The 20,196-nt window shown below is 40.9% G+C and overlaps 1 protein-coding gene and 1 pseudogene across 1 annotated transcript; both read right to left on the reverse strand.

The window, feature by feature from the left end:
- Positions 1-2,332: 2,332 nt before the first annotated feature.
- On the reverse strand, positions 2,333-10,360 carry LOC128739334 (uncharacterized; annotated as a pseudogene).
- Positions 10,361-10,439: 79 nt separating this feature from the next.
- On the reverse strand, positions 10,440-11,489 carry LOC128739335 (uncharacterized). Its single transcript, XM_053834813.1, has one exon. It carries the CDS (start codon positions 11,487-11,489, stop codon positions 10,440-10,442), a length of 1,050 nt encoding a protein of 349 aa, XP_053690788.1.
- Between the last annotated feature and the right edge of the window lie 8,707 nt (positions 11,490-20,196).

Raw genomic sequence — 20,196 nt, forward strand, 5'->3', positions numbered from 1 at the left:
CAACTCAAAACTGCTTCTTTACTTAATTTATTATCGATAAACTCAGACCATCGCTTACCATCTTCGATTGTTCATTAAAAAGGCGTCTCTATCGAATTCAGAGTTAAAGGAGCTGCGTTGTTGTTTTTCTAGTACTTACTTAAAAATGGTGCTCAAAAAGTCTTGCTATGGAAGTGTCTTATTTATCGGTAACGTGAGCGATATTGTTAGCACAAGATTTGTGTAATTTTGCTCTCACCACAAGCGTGCCCAGACATAAACAAAAGGTGGGGCACTCGGCCTTTCAAATGTTGGCAGAATGTTTTGGCCTGGAAAAATCGATTAATCGCAGGATGGCGGATCTATGCTTACTTACTTAATTGGCCTAACGTCTTACGACAAGACCTGCGCGGTATAATTTCTCCATCTGTTTTGGTCCATGGCAGCCGGTCACCAGTTTCGCGGGCACCCAGTGCTCACCAGATCTCGCTCCACCTGGTCTTGTCACCTCGCTCACTGTGCCCCTCTTCGTCTTGTACCTACCGGATTCAACGCGAAACATGTCCTGCCCAACGTATCCGTCCAGCTTTAACCACTTTCTGAATACTTGGTTCGCCATAGAGACGCGCGAGCTCGTGGTTCATTCTTCGCCTCCATACACCGTTCTCTTGCACTCCGCCAAAGATGGTTCTTAGCACCCGCCGTTCGAAAACTACGAGTACTCGTAGGTACAGTGTACAGTGTGCACTTTGCACGGGAGCTCAAATTGTTCGACCGCAAGTGTTTGTGGAGTCCGTAGTAGGCTCGACTTCCGCTGATAATACGTCTTTTAATCTCACGGCTGGTATTGCTGTCCTCTGTTGCCAGTGAGCCAAGGTATACGAACTCGTCAACTACCTCGAACTTATCCCCGTTGATTACCACGGTACTGCCCAAGCGGGCAATGTTGAATAGCAGGCAGGAAAGACCATCTCGAATTGTCGAAGTCCCCTGCGAGATTCGAATGGGTGCGACAGTTCACCCGAGATTCTCACACAGCACTGGATCCCGTCCATCGTAGCCGTTTTCGTACAAAATTTTCCATAGTTCTTGTCGGTTAACGCTATCATATGCGGCTTTGAAATCGATAAACAGGTTGTGCGTGGGGGCTCGGAATTCGCGGCACTTCTGGAGGATCTGCCGCAGGGTGAAGATTTGGTCCGTTGTAGCCCGACCCTTCATGAAGCCGGTCTGGTAACTTCCGACAAATCTATTGGCTATTGGCGATATTCGGTGGAAGATGACTTGGGGCAGCACTTTGTAGGCGGCATTCAGGATAGTGATCGCTCGGTGGTTCTCACAATCCAGCTTATCGCCTTTTTTGTAGATGGGGCAGATAACCCCGTTGCTCACGCGCGAATTAATTTGCCGGCCACCGAAGGTCTTTCTTCGCCAATAAATTGGCACCGGGAATACGTGATAGCAGCCGGGGAAAACAAACGCACTAAGCACAAAGGTCCAAAGATTTCCGCACTCAAATTGACCGTACTAATCGACAAAAATCACTAAGTTGTAGTGAACTTTAATCCGTACCGACACGGCTTTCTTTTTATCGCACAGAATGACACCGAACGAACCGTACGCTATCAGAATTATATTTCGACTAAAGTTATCTAAAGTTAATCATTTATATTTTTGTTTTATTTGAATTTGTCTTCAACATTCCGGCCACCTTGAAATACGTAGGTGTTTCAATAAATCCGGAACAGAATTCTCGTGTACTCCAGCAGGCATCTTATTTATTTATTTACTATTTGATGGGGCTTTCAACCGTTGGTTGGTTCGCCCCAATGCAGGCATCTTGATGACAAATGGACAGTCAAATTTCGCTGAAGTGAATTTGTCTTGTCAGCATTTCAGATTCCTCGCCAGCACCGAGAAGAAAGAAAAGACCAGGTAGATCGAACGATTTGGATTACGAGATTGGAATTGCAATTAGCTATGCAATGCGCAGGTGCGCTTCGAGCAAATTCTCCCGGTCCGGGTTGCTCTACCTGGATGATGGTTGCTTCAGTTACTTGGAGAACTTCTCGGCGATGTAGGTAGTAAAGCAATCTTGGCCACGGGGCGTACTACTTCCTTGGCTGAAGCGGTCACTCACTAATTCGATGTGAACTGCCTCCGTAGAGAAACAGATGGAGATGGCCACGTAAACTTTGGTTGGAGCTCGGTTGCGTACGACGGACTTCAGGAAGAATGGTCCGCAGTAATCGACTCCACAGACGGAAAACGGCCAGGTTGGCGTTACTCGCGAGGCTGGCAATCGTAGGACCCACGAGACCAAGCGGGTCAAAAATTTGAGCGATGTACGACATCACTTTACGTTTCGTAAGGACTGGAGCGAGAAGCGGGAGCTGAACCTTAAACCGTAGTATGTCGGGTTTAGGTTCCCAGACGAGACCGAGTGTCGCGACGGCCTGATTATCTTGGAGATTTCGAAACCTCGGAGAATGGCCAGATCATCTGGCAGAACATTCTCGAGTACTTCAGGAGCATTGGATGCCCACTTCTTGAGCGGTAACCCAGTGTCTTTGAGCATAGATGACACCTCGTGGCGAAGTTTCAGAGCCGATTCTACGTTCGATGCACCGGAGAGGAAATCGTCGACGTAGAAGTCTTCCATGACTGGTTTGACTGCTGCAGGATATAGCTGCCCACTGTCCTGTGCTATCTTCCGCAGAGTTCTCGTAGCCAAATACGGAGCACTCGCTGTGCCGTATGTCACTGTCTGCAATTCGAAGGTGAAAATGGGTTCATCCGGGCTTACACGCCATAGAATTCGCTGATATAACTGATCGTCGGGGTGAATCCGGATTTGCCGGTACATTTACTCGACATCGGCATTTTTTGGCAACTCTGTCATATGGATACAGTTACGCTTTAAGCGATTGTGATATTTATTTTGATTTTTTATCGTGTAAAACTAATATATTGGTTCATAAAGTTGTGGATTTTCGACATCTGGACTATCTAATTTCTGTTCTCGGTGAAATATTAACTAAATTCGACCGCAGTGAAACAAACAGTGCAAGTGTTTTTGATATCGCTCATCATCAGTTCAATACAAAGGCGCAGAGGCTAGTTTGTATCTCCACTTCACGCAGCCAGTCTCAACAATAGCGAGATGGATAAGAAGCTGTGCGGCGAGTGTCTTTTGCCTATTAATGATTTAGAGCCAGTGCGCTGCGGCTTCTGTGACACTTTTTACCACATCAGCCAGCAATGTTGCGGCTTCAACGGTCGCGCGCATAAGGATTTGTTTAACCAGGGCAAAGCGATTTTCATTTGCCCAGTCTGCAGAGAAACATTGAACGGCAGAAGTATTCGGGTCTACCTGGCAGAGAAAATAAATAATGTATCGGCTGAACCGATGAATGCTGCAATAAGCGATCAATTTGGTCAGCTGGTTAAAACGGTTGGCACACTTAGTGAAAAAGTAGACCGTTTAATGCTACGCAATCATAATGACAATCTGGAAATAACACCTCGTGCCTCAAAGATTTCCTGGCCGGCAATTAAACGCCCTCCATCAAAATGCAGGCGAGATGATCACTCCATCTCAAAACCAAATGCTGCCGAGGGAACGAAAACCACTTTTTCAAAAATAGTGGCTACAGTTCCTGTGGCTGAACCGAAATTCTGGGTGTATTTATCTAGAATTCACCCAGAGGTATCAAACGACAATATTAATGAGATGGTTTTGGAATGCCTGCAGTGCGATGAGCCTCCCGAGATTATTAAGCTGGTTAAACGTGATGCTGATTTGAAAACGTTACGTTTCATTTCCTTCAAAGTTGGCATAGATCCAAAGTACAAGCAAATTGCACTCTGCAAGTACCTGGCCGGCTGGAATATTCTTTCGGGAATTTGAAGATTACCGAACAAAAAACGAGCATTTCGCAACGCCGTTGGAGAACACACCAATGGTGCATTAGACTCTGTCGCCCTACCACCGGTGGATTTGGGGAGGCAACAGCCCCCCCTTCCAGTTAAGTATATGTATTCAAATGATTTGCAAAAATCTCAGGGAATTTATGTAATTTATAGTGAGCTGGAACAAGATAAGCAGCGCGATGACTATGACAATTTTGCTGATGAACGCTGCAGGATGATGGTTGATGATAACTCCGACAATAATAATGAGGCACCAATACTGCTTACCGAACATGCACGCTTGACTGCTGACCGATTGGAAGAACATTACTGCAGCGGTTATTTTCCGTCAGGTAAAAACCAAGAATGTATATGTTCTTTCGAAGCGGGACGGTCAGATGCTGCCGTCGTTAAAAAACAATGTCCGTTACAGACTGATTCTGCTGGTCCTGTGAGCTGCGACGAGGTTACCTCTACAGTTTGTAATTCAAATGGAAACCTTCAATTTTATTATCAGAATGTGAGGGGATTACGAACTAAAATCGACGAGCTGTTTATAGCTGTCTCAGACGCAGATTATGATGTCATCGTTCTTACCGAGACCTGGCTAAATGACGAAATATGCTCACTTCAGTTATTTAGGTCAAGATACACAGTATACCGCAACGATCGCGACTCAGTTAACTCAGGTAAATCTCGCGGAGGTGGCGTCCTAATTGCTGTGTCGAACCGACAGCAGTCGAAGTTGAGATCTGGTGTCAATCGCGACTTAGAACAGTTATGGGTGGATATTTGCACAAACGACTCAAGCATCTGTGTAGGTGTTGTTTATATTCCCCCAGACATTGCGGATAACACAGCAGTCGTCCAAAAGCATATCGATGCGACGCTTGCTATAGTAAACTCATTTTCATCTCGTACTACTCATCTGCTGTTCGGAGACTATAACCAACCAGGCCTTGTTTGGAAATCCAGCCACTCCGGTCGTATTTTTGCTGATCCTTCTGAATCCAGTTTTAGCAGATCTAGTGTTGTGCTATTAGACGGTATGTCTTTACTCAATATGATACAAATATGTATGGTCACGAATAGGCGGAATCGAACCCTGGACCTCGTTTTCGTGAATGAGGAAGCATCAATGAGCTGCAACATCGCTGAAGCGTGTGAGTCGTTAGTTGGTATCGATCCGCATCACCCTCCCCTCTTACTTACATTAGTGTGCGCTCAACAAATCCATTTTGAAGAGTTGTCTGATACTAGGGAATTCAATTTTTTTAAAACTGATTTTACCGGGCTCCTGAATACTCTACTTACAATCGACTGGGAAACTTTACTGAACCAAGCAACTGACGTTAATGGCAGAGTAGAATTACTTTCGTTGACACTGAAACAGCAGTTTAATAACTTTGTTCCATCACCTCGTCCCCGGCCAAAACCTCCATGGTCCAACCGACGATTTCGGGAGTTGAAGCGGTTAAGGGCAGCAGCGCTCCGAAATTATACAAGACGACGAAATCCGACGACAAAACTTGTGTTCACTACCGCAAGCAGGAATTATAGAATCTATAACCGTTACCTGTATTCTAGGCATGTGTCACGCACACAGTCAGAACTCAGTCAGAATCCGAAACGGTTTTGGTCATTCGTAAACAGTAAGCGCAAAGAAAGTGGTCTTCCTACCAGTATGTTTTTGGGAAATGAAAGTTCTAGTACATCTGATGGCATCTGCACTTTGTTTGCGAAACACTTTTCGAGCGTGTTCAATGCGACTTCGGCTAGTTGGACACAAATAGAAAATGCCCTTCGCAATGTTCCTCGTGATGTAATAAACTTGAGTGGTATTAGTTTTCCCGACGAAGATGTACTTGAAGCTATGAAAAAGTTAAAACCCTCAACATCAAGTGGCCCAGACGGTATTCCAGCTATTATCTTGAAAAAATGTGCGACTGCGCTATGTGTCCCGCTAAGAATGATATTTAACCAATTGTTGTCGCAAGCAATATTCCCTGAGTGCTGGAAAAAATCGGTTATGTTTCCTGTGTTCAAAAAAGGAGACAAACACGATATAGTTAACTATCGAGGAATTACCTCTCTCTCGGCTGGATCAAAATTATTTGAAATACTGGTTGGAAATGTACTGCTACGTGAGTTCAAGTCATATATCTCCATGGATCAGCATGGCTTCTACCCTGGCAGATTAACGACGACAAATTTACTGCAGTTCACATCGCATTGCATTAAAAGCATGGAAAATGGCGTACAAGTAGACACTATTTACACTGATTTGAAAGCTGCGTTCGATCGTGTAGATCACTCTATCTTATTAGCTAAAATTGAACGCCTCGGAGCTTCAATACATTTTACTGAGTGGCTGAAATCTTATCTCGTCGATCGCACGCTTTCTGTTAGATTAGGCCACATTGAGTCCGACAGTTTCACTAATATGTCTGGTGTTCCGCAGGGGAATAACCTGGGACCGCTGCTGTTCTCTTTATTCTTCAATGATGTGTGCTTGATTATCCCGCCGGGCTGTAAACTCATTTACGCTGATGGTCTGAAATTATTTCTTGTCATTCGAACTCTAACGGACTGCATTAAACTGCAACGATCCTTGAATTCTTTCTCCAACTGGTGCTTGCGAAACTTATTGACTATTAGTGTAGCAAAATGTTTCGTGATTTCTTTTACACGCAAGAAAAACCCAATATTTTCTAACTATACAGTATCCGGAGAAACGCTCGAAAGGGTCACAGTAATTAAAGACCTAGGTGTACTACTAGACTCACAACTCTCATTTAAACATCACTACTCTCACATCATAGCACGTGCTAATAGAAACCTTGGCTTTATTATGAGGATAGCCAGAGAGTTCACTGACCCGTTTTGCTTGCGATCATTGTATTTCTCACTTGTCCGTTCCATTCTGGAGACATCGGATAACCGGATAACCGGATTGAATCAGTACAGGCCAGATTCCTACGCTTCGCTCTAAGGTTTCTATCGTGGCAAAATCCCAACCATTTGCCATCTTATACTGACCGTTGTCGACTTCTGGGCATCGACACACTAGTAAAGAGGCAAAATATTTTTCAAGCTATTTTCGTAGGAAAACTATTAACTGGGGAAATAGATGCTCCAAACATACTTTCCGAAATCGATTTTAATGTCCCCTCCAGAAACCTAAGATCACGTGATTTTCTGCGCCTTGCATTCCACCGCACTGATTATGGACAGAACAAACCTCTTAGGGCGATGTGTGACGTCTTCAATAACGCGTTCGAATTATTTGACTTTGATTTACCAAGTGTTACTTTTAAGAATAGACTAAGGCAAATACTGTAAGACGCTAAGTTAAGAATGTGTCATTATTTTAAATTTGTGCTATATTATTGCCCTTTGCATTGAAAGTTGGATTTTGAGCACACTTGTTCAGTCACACATTTTGTAGGTGAGAAAAGTTGCCAAAATTTCGTGGTAAAAACCCAAGAATCTTGGTTGATTCCTATTTCAATTCTAATGCTCACGTAGAGTTGTTATCGACGCTACGAATAATATAAAACTAGTTTCTAAATTCATAATTCCGCGCATAATTCATAATATGAACAAATATGCAGCATATATGAAATAAATGAAAAATTAAATACTATTTGCTTTTCCTACAACTGGTACTGGCGCCACTGCTAAATCAAATGTCAGCTCAGATGGGAGAGTTGTAATGATGGGAAATGTCGATCAAAATCTATAACGATTATTGATAAAATTTTCTTATCGTTAATAATTAATAACGATAATATGAAAGTATAAGCAAAAATACGTAAGAAATAGAACAAAAATGTTAAAATAATAACAAGCCAAGAAGAAGATTTCACTTTAAACCGTCTAATTTTCGATACTCTTCCGTGACGATAAAGTTTGATGGTATTATCGATATAAGATTACTAGCGATATTATCAGTAGCACACTTTTCATCACAGTTTTGAAGGTTGCACTTTATAAGTGTGCAGTCCAATTGAGTGTGAAGAGCGCAATACATACAATTACAATATTATTGCGCTCTTCACACTCAATTGGACTGCACACTTATAAAGTGCAACCTTCAAAACTGTGATGAAAAGTGTGCTACTGATAATATCGCTAGTAATCTTATATCGATAATACCATCAAACTTTATCGTCACGGAAGAGTATCGAAAATTAGACGGTTTAAAGTGAAATCTTCTTCTTGGCTTGTTATTATTTTAACATTTTTGTTCTATTTCTTACGTATTTTTGCTTATACTTTCATATTATCGTTATTAATTATTAACGATAAGAAAATTTTATCAATAATCGTTATAGATTTTGATCGACATTTCCCATCATTACAACTCTCCCATCTGAGCTGACATTTGATTTAGCAGTGGCGCCAGTACCAGTTGTAGGAAAAGCAAATAGTATTTAATTTTTCATTTATTTCATATATGCTGCATATTTGTTCATATTATGAATTATGCGCGGAATTATGAATTTAGAAACTAGTTTTATATTATTCGTAGCGTCGATAACAACTCTACGTGAGCATTAGAATTGAAATAGGAATCAACCAAGATTCTTGGGTTTTTACCACGAAATTTTGGCAACTTTTCTCACCTACAAAATGTGTGACTGAACAAGTGTGCTCAAAATCCAACTTTCAATGCAAAGGGCAATAGTGTAAAGTGACCAGATTTGTTTTGGACGAATGCGGGACGCCGAAGGCAATCTACCCTGGACTGAAAGCAAGGATTTTAGGTTAAAAATAAATGCATCGAAGGCCAAATACATGAAAAGAAAAGGCTCAAACTGACAAGTTTGCGACTCCCATGGACGGTAGCCCGGTATGGAGTCGAACTAGAAGTGGTAGTGAGTTCGCATAGTTGGGATAACTTGTGACCGCGGACAACAACACTAGTCAAAAGATCCAGCACCCCATGCACGCGGAAAAGCGGGCTTATTTTGCTCTTTGCAAAACGCTACAATCAAAAAGCATATACCGCCGTACGAAGCTGACAATGTACAAAACCCTTATTAGACCAGTAGTTCTTCATGAACTTAAAACTGTGATGCTGCTCACGAAGGACATACGCACCCTTGCCGTGTTTAAGGCATGTGCTGCGGACAATATTTGGTGGAGTACAAAGTGAAAGCGGAGAGTGGCGGATGCGTATAAATCATGAGCTTAAGAATAAGGATTGCTCGTACATTTGACGAAAGTCGGTAGGCTATGATGAGCCGGACACGTCGTCTACGAGGATGCCATACGTGAGGACATCGACAGGGGGACATACGTGCCAGATGGCTCGACCAGGTCGAAAGCGGTTTGAGACTTCTAAGACGCCTGGAAAACTGGCGACGAGAGCCTCAAGATAAAATTGTATGGCGATGATTGTTTAAAACAGCACGAATCACCCCGACGTTATGCTGACGACGACGACCGACGGCAAGACATATTGAATGACTTATCAAATCAATTCAAATAACAGTTAATCAAATAGCAGGGCCAATTCATACAAGTGCAGCAAATTTAGGATTGCCAGTTGTTCAAATTAAAAACAAACCCCGTTAGTTTGCTTAGCAATTGTTCAAGTGAACGGCGGTCCACGGTATAACAAAGTTATTTAGAGGCAAATTAATACAAAATATACATAAATTTTTCAGTTGAATTTACTTGTTTCAACAATAATTCATAAATAGGAAACTTCTTGAAAACCTCTTAGAACTCATCTGTAGCATTCCTCTGAGCGTTTCAACATTCAACTGGCACGATTGAAAAATAATCAATGCGGGACACTTTCCGGGACGCTTGGTAATGCGGGACACGCCATCCAAATCCGAGACGTCTGGTCAGCCTAATGTAGTGGGTATGCCTGATAACGATTTGTAATATTGTAATTTAAAATAGTGTCAAAGTATTAAAAGATAGTGGGGTTTATACGCGCACTTGAGGGTTGACCTCAAGTGGGCTTTCCCCACACCTAAGTTTCATTGAGACCCAAAAAGGTCAGATGAACTAATGTACAATAAACAAATAAACAAATAAACGAGAGCAATGGCATGTGTCCGAAACCTCATAACAATGGATAGCAGATCTTGTTGAACTACGGGGCCAACCAGCAGAGTATCGTTTTGCAGAACGCGTCAAAAACAACTCTGACCTTTGTAGTGCTACTTGACTCCTTGAAAACAGGATGATGTGGGAGATAACTGTGCGGTTTGATGTCGTTTACAGGCTCTGCTAGCCTTTTCATATGACCGAGTTGCTCGTACTCGGCCATAAAGCAGTGATACGAATCCTGTGTTGCAGGATCTCGGAGTAATCGGCGTTCCAGACTGAGAAAGCGTCGTGCAGCTTCAAGCTGCGCATTAGTAGTGGAGAGATTGCAGATCCGAGGAATGCAGCTAAATCCATTGGACGCGGAACCAGAGACCGCCCATCCGAATGGCGTTTCCATTAGCAACGGAAGACCATTTCCCAGACATATCTTCCTGCCAGTATGGAATTCCCAGAAGGCTTCACTTCCGATGACAAATCTATCCTTCCTGGGACGTGGAAACATGGATCTGCAAGCGTGACTTGCGGAAGATTCCAAGCCGATATGTCAATCGGCATGGTTGGCAGCTCTGCGGATGGTTGCCCCAAAATGAGAAACTCGAGCTTCGTTGCAGCAGCGTATGATGTTTGTCGTGACACGTACGAAACTTGTACTTCGATCCACACTTTCTAGCTTGGTGACCAAAGCATAGACAATTCCAGCATAATCGTTTCTGCGAGGCCAGCTGTCGGCGCTGGTGCACGGTCTTCGCTAGAAACACTGGACAGTTGTGTAAATAATGATTGTCTGAGCACGATAGTAGACATGACGGAGATTGGTTGGACATTGCAGCAGTGTTTGCTGCGAACTTCACCTTCGAATCTTTCCAATTCTGACCGGTCACCTTCGTATGTACCGGTTGTTGAACCCCAGGTCCGACAGAATTTAAAACGCGCACACGTTGATAGAGGAATTCGGCCAGCTCCTGGTGTGTCATGTCATCCTTGTTGCTCGTTTTCTCTTCCCAACTTCGTAATGTGGACGGATCCAGCTTATACGACAGCATATTCACCAGCGGTGTATCCCAATGTTGCACAGCTTCACCCAATTTCGCCAATGCCCGCACATGGCGTTGAAAGTCGTCGATCAGACTGTGCAATCGCGTAGCAGATTCCTGTTTCACTGCTGGCAAATCGTAGAGCCTCTTCAACAATTGACGCTTGAGAAAACGACGATTGTGGTACCTCTTCAGAAGTGCATCCCACGTTGACGCATAGTTGTCGGCTTCTATGTCCACCGACTCAAATGGTTTTCTCGCCTCCCCCTCCAGCGATTGCATCAGGTATTGCAGCTTGGCGACCGTTGGAATATCAGCGTTCGAATGTACCATTGACACAAAGGTATCCCTGAATGATAACCAACGTGAAAAATCACCATTGAACCACGGCAGGTCAATCTTCGGCAATCGCTGGTGAAAACTCGAAGTTGCAGAATGGGAATTGGCCATAACAGAGCTGTTCAGCATCTGGTTCATATGTCTTGTGTCCATTTGGGGATCTACTGCAAATACCGCGCTGCGTCCCCTGCAATCAGTCCAGAACCGCTGCTTGAAAATCCTATTCAAGCGTCCGATTCTATTCTCAACAGCTGTACAAAGATGCTCCGGCATTCGGTTTTACCCATTCTCGCATTTCGGGAAAACCAGTGTTTGGTTCAGATGCATAATTTGCTAAAAGCAAAACCGTGGGCTTAAACCGTCATTAGATGTAACCCTTCTTTATCGACAGCCTTGGCAGCCGGCTTTTAGAGTACAGGAAAACTACGGGGCCAGTGCACAGCAGTCCAAAAAGGCGAAAAGCGAAACTTTTTTCCCAGTGTCTTTTGTTTTCATTTTATTTTTTATGGTCTTCAGCACTTTTGTTCGTATTTCGCCGTTTCCCCTTAATCTAAAACTGTCAAAAGTTAGTCATTGCTTGCTATAATGAAAATAAAAAAAAAAACAAGTTTTAATAAGGGACGCGGAACTGCCGATCTCTCAACTTCCAAGGGAGCACTCGAGTGCTCTCCGCCGTATTGAAGAGCGGCAAGTTCGACGTCGTAGCACTGCAGGAAGTGTGCGTACGTACGTTCAGAGATGGACATACCATCTACCAGAGCTGCGGCAACACACACGAGCTGGGTACAGCTTTCATAGTGATGAACGAGATGCAGAAGCGGGTGATCGGGTGGTGGCCAATCAATCTTCGAATGTGCAGGTTGAGAATCAGGGGCCGTTCTTCTATATAAGCATCATCAACGTGCACAGCCCTCACCTCAGAAGCACCGATGACGACAGTTGCTGATTAAGGCTACACCTATGACACCTATGGTTACTATGAGAAGTTCAGGTACAGGATTATCCAGCGGCATCCGGTGGTAAACAGAAAACATGAATTCAAGCAATTAAATGGTCATAAAATATATTGACTGAAGTTTTTGGAGCGTCTTAGTAGAATACGAAACTCGAACTCGAAAACAGACACTGAGGAAGCCTGCAAGTCGTAGGCGAAATACGTATCTGTCATTGAATAAAATACACATAGTAGAATTAAATTGGATAAGTTTTCTTATTTCTTATTTTAGATAAAATATATTGAAAATATAACTCGGATCAGGAAAAACAGCCGAGATAATTAAGCCAAAGCATTTCTTGTGAGTTACGAGGAAATGTTGTGTACCATCTTCGAACGTTACCCACAAGCAAATCACATCAGCGTCAAAATATGCAACACAAATAAACCGTACGACTCTCGGCTGCACACAATGCTGATAACGAAAACGGCAAATTTATCACCCGCATCCTAATTTAATACCGAAAACAAGGTTATCTATCCATCTGCGAATTAAATTACCCGCCGTTCTTCTCGCCACGTCCACTCCGGTCGCAGTCTAATCAGTGCTTCACAAAAGTTGGTAATAAAATTTGCCTACTTCTTTTGCAGGGGGCACCGCATTTGTACCGTTTTCCACTCCCGGCAAGGAACCACCATCGTTGACGTTGTCAACGGGCGCATTCGTAGGATATTTCGCATTCAGCACAACACCAACCAACTGCAGTAGCAGCAGCAGCAGCAGCCGCCCCCTACCCTATACTTTGTGGCATGTGTCGATGTGTCCGTGATTCGCTACGGTAGCTCGAATTACATCCTGCATATGGTGCCCCGGGAGCTGGAACAGGAACTGCACCAAAATCATTAGCACACAGCAGCTGCAGTATGTACTTACCCATCTCTATTCGGTTCATGCGAAACTCGACTCGAGCAAAGGGAGAAGTTTGCAACATCTCAATCCTGTCAGCTCGATAATTAAATAAGTGCTTGTCACCAGCCCATCGAAGGAGCCTGGGTCACCAAACCGCTCCATAATATTATTGCAAATTTGGCAACTTTTACCAGTCACTTTACCTACGTCATATCTACTTGATTTGCACGATTTCAAAGAAAATTGAGATTTATTGTGGGGTGTGGAGACGGCATTTTCCTTCAATCTCCGTCCGTCGGTATTGATAAACGGCCCGGCAAGTGCTAGACAAACTTTGCTTCCTTCAAGTAGTGCCATGCTAAGCTGCGCTGCTGGTGAGAAGTGTAAAAGAGGACAGCCCTCGGACTTGCAATTGCAGAGTTGTGATTTCTCGTTCCTGTGCCCGGAAAAACTTTCGCCAAACCAAAGTTCCTCCTCGTTTCCTTGGTGTTCCCCTCCTCCCCCTCCTCCCACCGGGTTTTCAAATGTGTGAAATTGCACGAAGCTTCTGTGTATGTGCTGAGTTGTTTGAGCACACACATGTGCTACTCTTTGCCGAAGTGAAGTGTGTACTTCCGCTTCCGGTACTGCTACTTCACGTGTGTGGATCGGATCCGGATGGTCCCCCCCCGCCCGAATTGGGCCTTCGTTAGCGTGTTTACTCCAACTTTCAGCATCCGCAGATTGCTGTCCCGGGTATTACGTGCAGCAGGAAGGTTTCGTTAGTTGCTGCTCCCGCTGCTGCTGCTGCTGTTGCAGAGTTTGGCAAGTTTCTTCAGTTTCCTGAAACCGATACACGAGCGTACACACCGCATGTTTGTGTGGAGCAGGAAGCCGCTGCTGGTCGGATATCGGCCGTCAGCTTTTAGCCGAAAGTCTCACTTGGAAAATGAGGCGCAGTAATTAATCCGTTGATTACAAAAAGCACGTGAAACTTCACTAATTGTGAAAATAAATAGATAGTAGGATAAATTTAAATACTTCGAACAATATTTTGGAGAATCTAAAAATAGAATAGAAATAAAACTAAGCCAAAACCACTATTGAAACAAATTGGATCTGAAAATGGGGGCAAGCTTTTCGACTTTCGGACGTTTCAGTTCTTCGACTATTCAACTATTCCAATTTTCGGCTTTTCGACTTTTCAACTTTTTAGCTTTTTGAGTTTTCTATTTCTTGGTTTTTCGACTTTTCGATTCTCCGATTTTTCCACTTTTCGCCTGTCAACTTTTTTCCACTTCTGCATTTTTCGATTCTTAGGATTTATTACTTTTTGGCTTTTCGACTTTTCCAGTTTTCGGCATTTTGATTTCCTGGCTTTTCGATTTTTTGACTCTCCGACTTTGCGAATTTTCGCCTTTCCACTTTTCAATCCCAAGGAACAAATATTGTTTCTTAAACATTTATTCCATAACTTTTATTAGGCTAATGTCTAACAGTTACTGAAATGAAAAACAAAAAGACTGCTGTTCCATGCTTGTTCAGTTAGATTTGGAGAAATTATCTAACGCTCTGTTGATTATGACCGCTGAAAATATTTTTATACGGCAACTATATAACGTATTAGTCAACATATGTACAATGCTCGCAGAACAAATCCACACGAACATGTTTGTTTGGCTACTATCTAGCTTGTGTTCAACGTTTGTACTTAAGTTGTTGAATAAATTGTTACTTAAACATTTATTAGATTATTTTTGAATATCTTTTAGAATTTCTGTAAAACATATGCTTATTAGTGGTGTTTTACAAACGTTTACTCACATTGCAGTATATACTTATGTGACATATGCAGAATAATAGTACAAGAGAAAGATTTGTTCTGCGCTAGTAAAGCTTTCTTAGCACTAAAAAAATACAAAAATGTATTTTAATGAGATGCTGTAGCAGTTATTAATTGTTAATATTATTATTGATTATTACTATTATTAAAATTGAATTAGAGTTTTACTTGTCGATATATTAGCAAATCATATTAAGGGCAGTACTACAAATGTATTTCATCCTTCAATTCAATTTTCCCAATCCTCCTTCTCGAGATTCGAACTCGCGACCTTCTTATTGGTAAACATCAATGAACGCATCTGGGCTAATCTGTAATATGACGTGTTAAGTGTTTTAAACGGAATGTATTTCTAATCGTTTCAGCTTCTCAAGCGTGGTACACGTGTTACATTAAAGTTATGTAACTGCTGTAAGCAAACCTTTTGCACACCCCTGGAAATTTCGAGCAAATATGTTTTAGCGGTAAATGTCAATGTAGCGTCAACCTGAACGTATAGACAAACTTTTTCGATGTTTCGAAGTGATATTCATCTTTTTCCTGGTAATTTGCAGATAAAATAAATTTGTAGGATGGAAGGTAAGCAGAAAATAACAAACCACATCGTTGTGCGATATTAGAAGTGATAAATATATTTTATATTGCTTAGTAACTAAATCGTTAAATCTTTCCAGGTAACGTACATTACTTTTGTGTGGTACAAACAGTGGAAGCCAGCAGACCAGTAATCTCCGTTGTACCCCATCAATGGGTCGACGGAGACTATCTACTCTGGCCTCCTAAAAAAGCGAATCGTTTAAGACAAAATGCAGCTTGCAAACCCCAATCCAATTGGACTAAACTTCCTTGTGTCATTAAAAGGAAATTTATTTATTTATTTATTTGCAGTCAATCGTGTGTAGACCGTGATACAAGCTTAACCTAATGTTATCAATCGATTACATATTCTATTTATGTTTGCTCGTTTCTGCTAGTTTTCTGTTGTTATTGACTTGAATTACTTATTGTCCTAAAATATTGCTTCAATTTGGTTTTTTTAATTGTGAAGTCAATAAAATTACAATGTTGGTTGTATAGCACCATCATTTGATTTATGGGCCCGAATTTAGCATAATTTGTTCGATAATGATCCGTGGCAAATAGTGTACGAACACGTAAATTTCTAGTAGGTGCGTAAAAATTTAATTTAGATAAGAGTTCGGCAGAATCAATACGTTGTGAGACTATGTCATTGACAAATGAGACCATTGCAAATTCACGACGCGCCTTTAATGTTTCGATATTTATAAGCTTGCAGCGGTCGTCATATGACGGAAGAGGAAGGCTCGTCCAATTTAAATTACGGAGTGCGTACAACAAGAATTGTTTTTGTATTGATTCTATTCTATTTATGTGTGCATTGGCAAACGGAGACCATACCACGCTACAGTACTCAAGAATTGAACGAACGTAGTAAATGTAAAGTGTTTTTAATGTGTATGGGTCTCGAAAATTAAAGCTAAAGCGTTTTATGAAAGAGAGCATGTTGCTTGCTTTACAAGTAATTGTATTATAGTGATCTATAAACGTTAATTTTGAGTCTAGAATAACTCCCAAATCTCTAATTCGTTCACAATTTTCTATCATTTGATCTCCAAGGGAGATGTTGGTTATAGGTGTATTTCGTTTCCTACTGAATTTAATTAATTTACATTTGTTCACGTTTAGTTGAAGTAAGCTCTTCTTACACCAATTATAAAAAATTTGAATTTCGTTACAAAATGTGTTGACATCTGTCTCATTTTTTATTTCTAAGTATAATTTTATATCGTCGGCGTAAATAAGGATTTTTATATTCTTGAGAACGAATGAGATATCATTAACGAATAAAATAAACAATAGCGGTCCTAAATGAGACCCTTGAGGGACTCCAGAAGTGACTTGAATGGGATTAGATGTTTTTCCTTTAAATTTAACAAGGAATATGTAATATATTCCTACATTCCTTGAGGCAGAGGAAGAAGCTGCGTACCTTTCCGGAATCACAACGGATACATCCGATACACCAGCACCACCTAAGAAAAAGATCAGAATGGGACCTGTTTCAACTATTCAGGAACTGGATTTAAATCATATGTTGGAAAACAACGGTTTGTAATAGGTTATTTTCTTATTGAAAACAAATCATATGCTGTCGCTCCATGCATAGCAGTTTAATCTAATCGGATTGAACTTTTGGCTAGAAATATTTGCTTATGACATTTCCATACTTGCTGTGTTTGACAGTGTTGTTATGGAAAATTATAAACAAAAAATGTGAATTTTAAATCGCGTATAATGGACTTGCCTATAGATGTAGATTTTAACAACTTTAAATTTTCTCTTTAAATTCAGGAACCTCAGCGGTGGCTATTACTGGAAACACATCAGAATTGAATGTTGAATATTTGTACAATGAACAGTGTACTTCGACTGATGAATTGGAACCGGGACAAACTTTGACTGCTTCGTTCGTACTACCAGGAACTGTTGAAGCAATCTTGCAAGCAGGCGAAGATGTAGCGTTGGAACCCATCGAACAGGTGCATAGAGAATATTTTTAATATTGATCACTGATGTTGCTGCAGAAAAATATTCTCAAACGACGTAAAATTTCAGATTTATTCATTTATTCGAAAAAAAAATTCATCCTAAAAAACTGTTATAGCCATTATTGAATTAAAATCTATCTCATTTCGTTTAAAAACAGTTTTTGTATCAAAAAATATGTGAATACTTATTAACATCTCTATTTTATTTCCCGTTAGGCAACATCCATCGATATAATGCAGAAGATTGACATGGTAAAAAACGAAATAATCTCCACTGTCCAACACGCAATGGAAAACATCGTCACAAAAACTATATCAGTCATAAAAAGTGACTTTGATACAAAAATCATGCATTTGCATAACTCAATCGGATCAGCATGCCCAAAATCAACAAGTTTTTTGTTTACTCCAGTTTCTACAATTGAGCAATTGGAGGAGCTAAATACGAAGCTCGAAGATCCTCTCTACACAGAAAATGTGGTAGGTATGCATTGTGTGGGTCCACTTATCCCCCCAACACATATACACCATGTACGGATACACCACAGCACACACACAGACAACACAGATACCATCACACACATACACCACACAGGCATTACATACACATACAGACACCGCACACACATACACACACACATACACACACACACACACACACACACACACACACACACACACACACACACACACACACACACACACACACACACACACACACACACACACACACACACACACACACACACACACACACACACACACGCAATGATAAATTGATGGATTAGAAAAATAAATTGAAACGTTGCTGTTCCAAAGAATAAATCTATATTTTTTTATTTATTATATGAAGTTCTGCTATAGCTCTTTAGGTAAAGTATGCTGAAGAGGAGTAAATACAGTCTCGCTACACTTATATTTAATTGCTACAAGTTTACAAAAAATATCATTGGCGGTGTATGCTTTCTCATTTTCTAAATAATTTATATTTGTAAGATAAATATGTAAATAAGATGAACGTATAGGTTTGAGAAAAAATGAATTCTTTTCAGGTGCCGCCTTACCCTTAATAATTATTTCATTGTTTTCATTGATTGTTGCCGATATCATATGTACTATCTCATTACGTTTTGATAAAAACCAAGAGTTTTTGAACGAATTGCTTAAAATGAAGGCTTCCCTAAGATAACAAGAAACGATTTCACCCGATTTTTTTATTTTAGGATAAATGCTTTTAGGTTGACTCTGACTATTTAACGTAGCATTTTTCACAGAAATTCTGTTAGCAACTTGTTCCAAATTCTTATACCCATGTCGTAACAATTTTTTAATCTGATATAAAGCGTTTTCAAAAGGATAAGCTGAAATAGATTCCAATGATCCAAACCTATTTACATCTTCCACTATATGCTCAAGGTTATGAATATTACTGGTTAGGTTTTTTTTTAGATTATAGTCACTTTAACCAGCTTTGGGTCATTCGTGACTTCTGCGGGGTTGGGATTTGAACCCGGGTCCTCGGCGTGAGAGGCGTGAATGCTAACCACTACACCGGGACTGACCCCTACTGGTTAGGTATTCTTCTCCGTATATGCGTTTGAAATCTGTTATGAACCGTTCAAATATTTGTTGGGCTAATCGCCGATAATTTTTATAGATGCTACATGAACATATTGTGGTAGCTACAAAAAGTAACAAAAAGTGTTCATACACATAATCATTCAGAATATCTTTTAACACAACAATCCCGACATAATTCAAAAACGATCTCCACTCTACGCCCTTCCAAAACGCCAAGCAATCCATTCCCCGCATGGTACGGTGTATTTCTGAAGGCAATTTTGTCTGCATAATTTTTCCATTGAGAGTTTTAATGTCAGCTGCACACAGTTTTGCTTCGAATCCTAATGTGTAATCACGCCATTAGGTGAGGCATCGTTTCATAACGCCTAGCTCTAACAAATGCAGAGAATCTGCTACGATGAAATCCTTTATCATATTTAATCCTGGTATTTTTAACAGCGGAGAATCTTCTTTGTGATGTCCGACGTATTCTTTCAGACGAAATTTTTCGTCAGTTCTTGGCGTACAATGGATTGTGGGAAATATGACAGTTCGGGAAACGTAAGAATACTCTCCTTCAACAGTACATTTCAAGCATCCATTTATTCCATTGAAATTCGTTACTCCTGTAATTCAAAACATTTAATGAATTCATTTTAATTAATTTGATATTCTTAGAGGATCAGGAACGGATAATTTTAGCCTCATAGGTTGAATAAAATATCACATAATTAAGCAGCCGTTAGTTAAGTTAGTTAGATAGTAAGAAGCATAGTAAAGGGGCCCTGAATCGCCCTATGCGTAATGGCGTACTAGTAGGACGAATGGTTGAACTAATCGATTAGTTAAGGCAATTATCAAAGGTTACGCGGTAACCGAATATTTTAAAATTTAGTACATGACTGCTTCAATGTAATATTAATGAAAAAATAAAATATGATCAATTACGCAACGACAGACTTGATACATATAAATAATATAAATAATTGCGATGGTTTGATTCATTAGTAATCATTAGCAATCATTTTATTAGTTTCATTTTACTATCTCATATGACAGCA

The sequence above is a fragment of the Sabethes cyaneus genome, chromosome 3 (genome assembly GCF_943734655.1).
Source record: "Sabethes cyaneus chromosome 3, idSabCyanKW18_F2, whole genome shotgun sequence".
Taxonomy (NCBI): Eukaryota; Metazoa; Arthropoda; class Insecta; order Diptera; family Culicidae; genus Sabethes; species Sabethes cyaneus.

Coding starts and splice junctions, on each gene's coding strand:
- LOC128739335 (XM_053834813.1), bottom strand. CDS start 11,489: ATGGACACAAGACATATGAACCAGATGCTGAACAGCTCTGTTATGGCC.